The sequence below is a fragment of the Oncorhynchus mykiss genome, chromosome 20 (genome assembly GCF_013265735.2).
Source record: "Oncorhynchus mykiss isolate Arlee chromosome 20, USDA_OmykA_1.1, whole genome shotgun sequence".
NCBI classification, from domain to species: domain Eukaryota; kingdom Metazoa; phylum Chordata; class Actinopteri; order Salmoniformes; family Salmonidae; genus Oncorhynchus; species Oncorhynchus mykiss.
The window spans coordinates 25,908,395-25,918,744 of record NC_048584.1 but is presented as its reverse complement, the minus strand read 5'-3'; the positions used below and the strand labels follow the sequence as shown (position 1 = coordinate 25,918,744).

Below are 10,350 nucleotides of genomic sequence, written 5' to 3'. Positions count from 1 at the left end.
TTCAATCATTGCACCCACACTGCTCGCGAGCGTTTACTTGTGTTGGAATTCCTGTTTCTTGTTGTCAATGGTGTGCTCTTTTTCAGGCAACTATGTAACCTAGTGGGCACATAGTTTCAACCTGAGATAGGCTAAGGACTAGAAAAGGACTAGATGTGCTACATGAGTTCCATGTTTGTCTCTGTTGAACCGTATAACACCTGCCAGTGTCACATACTTGTGCTGTGTGTGTTAAGGTGCACGTATGACTTTAAATGATTATGCGTTCAAATGAGGCATCTGAAATGCGCTTGCGCAGTCTGTCTCACCGGAAGTGATTCCCACGCTCAGACGAGGTCAAAATGGCGACTTGCTACATGTGAAGAGGACATAAGGGAGCCGGCTTTATGCTACAAAAACATGTACAAATCGACATGTAGCAGACTCACAGGTGAACACATAGATAATGTGCTTATCTTTCTGATGCACCCGAATAAAATGTTAATTACTGTGCTTTTGCTGGTCGAAAATACCAACGTTTGCTCGGTTAGGTAAGCTTGCTAACATAAAACTGTTAGCAATGTACCGGTATGTTATGTATATGTCTGTCAGTTAGCAATGCTGCATGACCTTCGATTTAATCCAGCCAATGTGTGCCAATCTACTCTCGATTCTTCTAGTCATTTGACATATCGCTATACACATCGTGTGGTGTTGCAGTGCCAGCACCAAATCCGCCAACCATACTTTGCGTTGAAGAGTTATCTAGCTGCCTAGTTAGCAAATGCTAGCACTATAACAAGTTGCTGATGTTAGCTAGGCTGTCTGTAACTCGATACCCCATTAACGATAATATCTTCTGCCCATGGGTGTTTGTTAAGCGCCCCGACGCTTGGTCTAAACATTAACACGCATCGTTTGCGGTACGGTTTGGGAAACATAAGGAGCCTATCTTTAATATCAGCGAGAAAAAAATAAAAAAGTTACATTGCTACACACCTTTTTATGTTACTGTTCCCACACGCCATATTTCCGTTTTACAGTTTTTGTTTAGGAAACAGTGGCATACAGTACATGTGCTAACGTTAATTACAGTGCCTTCGGAAAGTATTCAGATCCATTAACTTTTTCAACATTTTGTTTAGTTACAGCCTTCTAATATAACCGATTAAATCAAGTAATCCTCATCAATCTGCACACACTACCCCATAATGACAAAGCGAAAACAGTTTTTTAGAAATGTTTGCTGATTTTGTTAAATAAAAACAGATACGTAATTTACATAAGAATTCAAAACAAGTGCATCCTGTTTTCATTGATCATCCTTGATGTTTCTACAACTTGACTGGATTCCACCTTTGGTAAATTCAATTGGTTGGACATGATTTGGAAAGGCACACACCTGTCTATATAAAAGTCCCATAGTTGACAGTGCATGTCAGAGCAACAAACAAGCCATGAGGTCAGGGAGGTGACCAAAAACCTGATGGTCACTCTGACAGATCTCTAAAGTTCCTCTGTGGAGATGGGAGATTCTCCCAGAAGGACAACCATCTCTGCCTTTATGGTAGATTGGCCAGACGGAAGCCACTCCTCACAATAAAAGGCACATGACCGCCTGCTTGGAGTTTGCCAAAAGGCACTGAAAGACACTGACCATGAAAAACAAGATTCTGTGGTCTGATGAAACCAAGATCGAACTCTTTGGCCTGAATGCAAAGCATCACGTCTGGAGGAAACCTGGCACCATCTCTACGGTGACGCGTGGTGGCAGTATCATGCTGTGGGGATGTTTTTCAGCGGCAGGGATTGGGAGGCTAGTTGGGATCGAGGTAAAGATGAACGGAGCAAAGTACAGTGAGATCATTGATGAAAACCTGCTCAGGACCTCAGACTGGGGTGAAGGTTCACCTTCCAACAGGACAACGACCCTAAGCACACAGGCAAGACAACAAGAGAACGAGAGGCACCTTTTCATTATAATGTTGAAGAAAATGCGTTCCTAGCGTGTAAGGAATGTTTGCTGGCCTAATAAATTCTAGCCAGCTAGCTAATGTTTATAAGTATAATTATTTTTGGCTACACTTATGCTAACCCGTTTGCGGTCCTTTTAGCGTCACTTGCTGGTTAGCTGGCTAGTTAGCTACAGTATTTGGCTACTACCGTCAGTGTTTATCATATTTAGCCTATTCCACCATTTGTAGAATGCATACTGGCATTTGAATATAGCGCGGGAAAAGGGAATCTGGACACGGTAGACACATTTTATATGTAGGTGTAGAGGCATTACTCGTTCGGAATTCTATGATCAGAACTTTGTGATCAGAATATTAACGCTGCATGAACTGTTAAGTCTAGACGGCTTGAGGTGTGGCTAAGGTGTCTGTGGTTCAGGGCAGGGTTCTGGAATTATTTCAGCCTCCTGAGTTTGAAGAGGCGCTGTTGCACCTTCATCACACTTTGTAAAGGGATAATTTCAGGTCGTCAGTGATGTGCACACCACGGAACTTTAATCTTCTGACCTACTTGTCTGCGGCCCCATCAATGTGGATGGGGCGTGCTCTGTCTGCTGTCTCCTGTAGTCCATGATCAGCCACTTTGTTTTGGCACTCACATCCTCCCTGTCATCAGCAAACTTGATGGAGTTGGGGACGTGCTTGGTCATGGAGTCGTGGGCGAACATGGAGTGAAGGAGGGGGCTGAGCACGTACCCCAGGGGGCGCCCGTTAGAGAATGACCGAGAATATGTTGGGCCGATATTATACTTTATATAGCAAATACCAGCCGCCACTCACCGCCTGTGCCATGTGTACTTCAATGCCTAGGAATGTCTAGCTGGGAAAATCAGCAGAAAGCGTCAAGCCAACTCATTCTCCAACAGAGATATGATTTATTGAGAAGTGGATGAATTGGCACAGTGACCAAAAATCAAACTCCTGTTGCAAATGATAAAGCTTGTGTCGAACAGGTTCGGATATGCATGCAAAAAGAAAGCTAGGAAGCTAATGAAATAGCTATGTGACCTGTTAGCAAAGATTACGATAACTATCCCTTTCATCTGTGGCGTTATTAGCTACTATGCTAGCTAGCTGGTTAGGTGATTTTGGTGCTAAGATATCAGATATGATCTAATAGCTAGCTAATGTTAGCTGGTTAGTATTTTGAACATGCACCATTTTTGGCAACGAGCCATCTGACTAGCAGTGTAACTTTAGCTATTTAATGGTGTACTGATCTGACCAGTAGCAATTGTATCCGTAAATTGACAGTTGATAGTCGGATTAGATTGTCGTAATAGGGAAAGAAGTGTCTTAAAATGCAGAAATAAATATTGATGTTGATTTGGCCCCCCTTTGCTGCTATAACAGCCTCTACTCTTCTGGTAAGGCTTTCCACTAGGTGTTGGAACATTGCTGCAGGGATTTGCTTCCATTCAGATATGTGCATTAGTGAGGTCAAGCACTGATGTTGGGCGATTAGGCCTAGCCCGCAGTCAGCGTTGCAATTCATCCCAAAGGTGTTCATTCTGTCAGGGTTCTCTGCATGCCCGTCAAGTTCTTCCACACCGATCTCAACAAACCATTTCTGTATGGACCTTGCTTTGTACACAGAAGGGCAACTGAAACAGGAAAGGGCCTTCCCCAAACTGTTGCCACAAAATTGGAAGCACCAAATCATCTAGAATGTCATTGTATGCTGTAGCGTTAAGATTTCCCTTCACCGGAACTAAGGGGCCTAGTCCGCACCATGGAAAACAGCCCCAGACTATTATTCATCAACCAAACTTTACAGTTGGCACTATGCATTGGGGCAGCTAGCGTTCTCCTGGCATCCGCCAAAACCAGATCTATCTGTCAGACTGCCAGATGGTGAAGCGGGATTCATCACCCCAGAGAACGCGTTTCCACTGCTCCGGAGTCTAATGGCGGCGATTTTTACATCACTCCAGCCAACGCTTGGCGTTGCCCTTATGCTTGTGTGTGGCTGCCCATTTCATGAAGTTCCTGCCAAAATAATGATTGTGCTGACGTTTCTTCCAGAGGCAGTTTGGATGTCTGTAGTGAGTGTTGCGACCATGGACAGACAATTTTTACATGCTTCTGCACTCGGCAACCCCGTTCTGTGAGTTTGTGTGGCCTATTAGGAATTTATACACTTGTCAGCAACAGGTTTGGCTCAAATAGCCAAATCCAGAAATATGAAGGGGTGTCCACATACTTTAGTATGTGTAGTACCAGTCAAAAGTTTGGACACCTACTCATTCCAGGGTTTTTATTTTTACTATTTTCTACGTTGTAGAATAATAATGAAGACATCAAAACTATGAAATAACACATGGAATCATGTAGTACCCAAAAAAGTGTTAAACAAATCAAAACATATTTGAGATTCTTCAAAGTAGCCACCCTTTGCCTTGCCAGCTTTGCAAACTTGTGGCATTCTCTCAACCAGATTCATGAGGTAGTCACCTGAAATGCATTTCAATTAACAGGTGTGCCTTGTTAATTTGTTCTTAATGTGTTTTGTGCCAATCAGTTGTAAAGATAGCACTATCTGGTACAAGACCAAGTCCATATTATGGAAAGAACAGCTCAAATAACCAAAGAGAAACAACAGTCCATCATTACTTTTAGACATGAAGGTCAGTCAATCTGGACAATTTCAAGAACTTTACATTTTTCTTCAAGTGCAGTTGCAAAAACAATCAAGCACTATGATGAAACTGGCTCACATGACGACTGCCACTAAAAAGGAAGACCCAGAGTTAGCTCTGCTGCAGAGGATAAGTTCATTAGTTACCAGCCTCAGTTTACATCCCAAATAAATACTTCAGTTCAAATAACAGACACATCTCAACATCAACTTTTCAGAGGAGACTGCGTGAATCAGGCCCTCGTGGTCAAATTGCTGCCAAGAAACCGCTTCTAGGACACCAATAAGAAGAGACTTGGTTGGGCCAAGAAACACGAGCAATGGACATTAGACCGGTGGAAATCTGTCCTTTGGTCTGATGAGTGCAAATTTGAGATTTTTGGTTCCAACTGCCGTATCTTTGTGAGACGCAGAGTAGGTGAATGGATGATCTCCGCATGTGTGGTTCCCACACATGGAGCATGGAGGAGGTGGTGTGGGGGTGCTTTGCTGGTAACACTGTCAGTGATTTATTTAGAATTCAAGGCACACTTCACCAGCATGGCTACCACAGCATTCTGCAGCGATCCGCCATCCCATCTAGTTTGGGCTTAGTGGGACTATAATTTGTTTTTCAACAGGACAATGACCCAAAACACACCTCCCAGGCTGTGTAAGGGATATTTGACCAAGGAGAGTGATGGAGTGCTGCATCAGATGACCTGGCCTCCACAATCCCCCGACCTCAACCCAATTGAAATGGTTTGGGATGAGTTGGACTGCAGAGTGAAGGAAAAGCAGCCAACAACTGCTCAGCATATGTGGGAACTCCTTCAAGACTGTTGGAAAAGCATTCCTTATAAAGCTGGTTGAGAGGATGCCAATAGTTTGCAAAGCTGTCAAGGCAAAGGGTGGCTACTTTGAAGAATCTCAAATATATGTTGACTTTTGACACTTTACCGTTACTACATTATTTCTTAGTTTTGATGTGTTCACTATTCTGCAATGTAAAATAAAGAAAAACTCTTGAATGGGTAGGTGTTTCCAAACATTTGCCGTGTGTATATAGATAGATCTCTCTCACATGTAAAGTGTTGGTTTCATGAGCTACACAAAAAGCTTGTTACACTAAAATTTTGTGCACAACTTTGTTCATCCCTATTAGTGAGCATTTCTCCTTTGCCAAGATAATCCATCCACTTGACAGGTGTGGAATATCAAGAAGCTGATTAAACCGCACGTGCAGTTTTGTCACACAATGCAACAGATGTCTCAGGTTTTGCGGGAGTGTGCATTTGGCATGCTGACTGCAGGAATGTCCACCAGCACTGTTACCAGAGAACTGAATGTTCATCTCTCTACCATAAGCCGCTTCCAATGTCGCTTTAGAGAATTTGGCAGAGCGCCCAACCGGCCTCAACTGCATGCCGTTGGGTGTGCGAGCGGTTTGCTGATTTTCAACACTGTGAACAGAGTGCCCCATGGTGGCGTTTGGGTTTGGAATGGAATAAGCTATGGACAACGAACACAATTGCGTTTTAGCGATGGCAAATTGAATTAATAGAAATACCGCGATGAGATCCCGAGGCCCATTTCTTTTAAGGTGTCTGTGACCAACAGATGCATATCTGTATTCCCAGTCATGTTAAATCCATAGATTAGGGCCTAATGAATTCATTTATATTTACTGGTTTCCTCATATGAGCTGTAAGTCTGTAAAATCTTTATTGTAGCAGGTTGTGATATGTGATAACTTAAACTATAGGCAGATTTGAGTCATTCAGACAATGTTCGTTTTCATTTTACCCTCACTCTTCATGTTTTAGATATTATGCACATTTATGGCTTGGTAGAAAATGTCATCGCCATTGAGCTAGTTCTCATAGTAGCAGGAAACTGCAGCAACTGATATGAGCGACGGCGAAGAATGTGATTAGATACCTCGCTCTATCCAATCGTAGCAGTTACTTCCCGCCCATTTCTTGACAGATGGCTGAACTAGCCAATTGATTAGTTTCGAATTTCATCCTGGCAGCTGAGCTGTTTAGAGATGCGTCCTGACAGTGGGGGAATAAGAAAAGAAAAATCCGCCATCGCGGAAAATGACCGCACGTTATCACAGAGCAATGAGAACATCTGACATTATGTTGAACCCTTTTCCATTGAGTATATATTTTATATTCTCAAACTAAACTGAAAATGTTGAAGACAAACATTTCCTAGACAGCCATGTATGCATTAATGCATACATTTTGAAATCAAACAATACATTAACTCATTGTTTTTTTACCAAACTACATAATGGTTATAATTGTATTTGAATGAATCTCTTGATAAACTAGGTCAATTTAGATGACATAGGCCTACTCACAATACATGTGAATGCATATTCAATAGGTGTATGTATAAGTGAAACAACTCAGACCGCTGCACCACTCGGGAGCCCAAGGCACTGCCTCTCTGTGCAAGAGGCGTCACTGCAGTCGCTGGTTCGAATCCAGGCTGCATCACATCCAGCCGTGATTGGGAGTCCCATAGGGCGGCGCACAATTGGCACAGCATCGTCTGGGTTTGGCCGGGTGTAGACCATCGTAAATAAGAATTTGTTCTTAACTGACTTGCCTAGTTAACCTTTAATTAATAAAAAATAAAAAAACAGCTGTGCATATGTCCTTCCACAGAGGCGTGACATGCTGGAGTGACGCTTCTCTATGCAAATGTTGATCAGTAGGCTATACAGAAGGCAAGCAGTTTGGCTCTCGAACGGAAGGCAAGCAGTTTGGCTCTCGAACGGAAGGCGAGCAGTTTGGCTCTCGAACGGAAGGCGAGCAGTTTGGCTCTCGAACGGAAGGCGAGCAGTTTGGCTCTCGAACGGAAGGCGAGCAGTTTGGCTCTCGAACGGAAGGCGAGCAGTTTGGCTCTCGAACGGAAGGCGAGCAGTTTGGCTCTCGAACGGAAGGCGAGCAGTTTGGCTCTCGAACGGAAGGCGAGCAGTTTGGCTCTCGAACGGAAGGCGAGCAGTTTGGCTCTCGAACGGAAGGCGAGCAGTTTGGCTCTCGAACGGAAGGCGAGCAGTTTGGCTCTCGAACGGAAGGCGAGCAGTTTGGCTCTCGAACGGAAGGCGAGCAGTTTGGCTCTCGAACGGAAGGCGAGCAGTTTGGCTCTCGAACGGAAGGCGAGCAGTTTGGCTCTCGAACGGAAGGCGAGCAGTTTGGCTCTCGAACGGAAGGCGAGCAGTTTGGCTCTCGAACGGAAGGCGAGCAGTTTGGCTCTCGAACGGAAGGCGAGCAGTTTGGCTCTCGAACGGAAGGCGAGCAGTTTGGCTCTCGAACGGAAGGCGAGCAGTTTGGCTCTCGAACGGAAGGCGAGCAGTTTGGCTCTCGAACGGAAGGCGAGCAGTTTGGCTCTCGAACGGAAGGCGAGCAGTTTGGCTCTCGAACGGAAGGCGAGCAGTTTGGCTCTCGAACGGAAGGCGAGCAGTTTGGCTCTCGAACGGAAGGCGAGCAGTTTGGCTCTCGAACGGAAGGCGAGCAGTTTGGCTCTCGAACGGAAGGCGAGCAGTTTGGCTCTCGAACGGAAGGCGAGCAGTTTGGCTCTCGAACGGAAGGCGAGCAGTTTGGCTCTCGAACGGAAGGCGAGCAGTTTGGCTCTCGAACGGAAGGCAAACAGTTTGACTCTCGAACGGAAGGCAAGCAGTTTGGCATCTGTAGCACCATAGACTCCACTGATCAGCCAAAAAAAGCTAAATAACTCAATGCATACACATACTCCTATTGAATATGCATTTGCATGTATTGGGAGTAAGACTATGCCATCTAAATTTCCCTAGTTTATCAAGAGATTTACGATTCTAAAAATTACCGTTATGTAATTTTGGTAAAAACAAAGTAAAATGTATTGTTTGATTTGAAAATGTATGTAATGCATACCAGGCTGTCTGGGAAATGTTTGTCTTCAACATTGTCAAATGTAATTTTGAATTTCATCCTAAAATATTGTCCATCGGTTTCCTAGACCCCCGAGGATCAGCGTGGCGGGGGTGTTGTTGCCTACGTTCATCACATGGGCTTGGCCTGTCAGGAAGTCCAGGATCCAGTTGCACAGGGAGGGGTTTGGGCCCTGAGCTTAGTGATGGGCTTGGATGGCACTATGGTGTTGAAGGCTGAACTGCATTCTTACATGGTATTCCTCTTGTCCAGGTGGGTTAGGGCATTGTGTAGTGCAATGGCGGTTGCATTGTACGTGGACCTGTTGGGGCAGTATGCAAATTGTAGTGGATCTAGGGTGTCAGGTAAGATTGAGCTGTTGAATTGTGACTCCACTTTGTCTCTATACTGACGTTTTGCCTCTTTGATTGCCTCATAGTTCTTCCAGAGCCAATTCGCTTTTTAACAAAACCATGTAAAGTCCTTGGACTATAAGGAGTAATGTTAGGCTCCTTTAGTCCATTGTTGGGCTAGCCTCTGTTATAGCAGAGCAGCATTCATTACTTTTCTAGCAAGTCCAAAACAGTGGACATTTTTGTCAGATGATGCATATTCATGTCATGAACAGGGTTGTTTTGTGTTTTTAGGTCTGGTTGGTGTGAGTGTGAACCAGAAACTATTTGGTAGAAATGCCATTAGAAATCACAAGAGTGCTCGCAGCCTCCTCCAGATGTCCAGGAGAGACCCATCACAATGGATTCACCACCTCAACTTCTTGAAGCGCCAGGTAAGTCGCATACCGCCCATTTTATCAGGCAACAACAACACTGTTTTGTAAGTTATAGGGCACAATCTAAGGACAGAATGTTGTCTATCATACCAATTGACTTCTCAGTCCATGCTCATGTAACCTAGTTGGCCTACATGTACCAGGTAATGTCAGGACATGTACACAGGATTAGCTGTATTATACTTGCAGCTGTATAGGCTATGTCATGGGCAGCCGCCACTTATTGATAAAAAATAAGAGAACGACTAGCTCGATGTGTTACATGTTTTTGTCAGCTGCATGTTATGCCAGTGCCACCTAACCATGTTGTGTGCCAATGTACAAGTATGACTTTCACTGCTTGTACTTTCGAAGCAGGAATATGTGCCATAATGTGCCAATAGAGTGCCTTTATCTTCACACCCACTATCTGCTCTACCCCCCTCTTCCCAGTATGTGATGAGGAGTAACAATGCCCTCTATCAGAGAGCTAAACCTAAGCAGACAGCCATCTTGACCGTCCTCGAGGACCATCGTGATGACGGCATGGACAGTCAGATCCGGCAAGTCCCAACCATCGACCATGTGCCTATGGTCACCGATGTCACACCACAGCCAGAGACCACAACCACAAATATGACTGCAACACCTGTCTCAAGTCCTGTCTCGACTGTGGTAGCACTTGCTGTGTTGAAACCTCCCTCCAGCAAGACTGTGTCACCACCACAGACAAAGGTTGTGTCCAGTGCAGCTGAGTCTGGGACTGAGATGTTAGAGGTGCCCCATGTGCAGGTGGAGTCTGATGAAGCCAGGGAGGCTCGGCTGGAGAGGCAGTGGAAGGAGCTCAAGGTGGACCTGGCTGAGCTTCCAGATGTGTACGCCAAACTTTCCAAAATCAAACTCACAGGTATGTTAAGGACTAGGCTATGCATGCCAGACTACTTGGTAACCAAAATCAAGTCTTAAATGCTTAGTGATCAAACTTTAGCAAGCATTGACAGTGTTATGATTTTAGGCTTTTTTTTTAAATTGTCCGTAAAACCA

The 10,350-nt window shown here is 44.6% G+C and overlaps 1 protein-coding gene across 1 annotated transcript in view; it reads left to right on the top strand.

Moving 5' to 3' along the window:
- Positions 1-308: 308 nt before the first annotated feature.
- Positions 309-10,350, top strand: part of LOC110499245 (protoheme IX farnesyltransferase, mitochondrial) — a 77,432-nt gene continuing 67,390 nt past the window's right edge. The window contains exons 1-3 of the mRNA XM_021576252.2: positions 309-430; positions 9,185-9,324; positions 9,760-10,213. Of these exons, the coding sequence (XP_021431927.2) occupies positions 400-430; positions 9,185-9,324; positions 9,760-10,213 (625 nt within the window). The 5' untranslated portion in view covers positions 309-399. The remainder of the gene's footprint in view (positions 431-9,184; positions 9,325-9,759; positions 10,214-10,350) is intronic.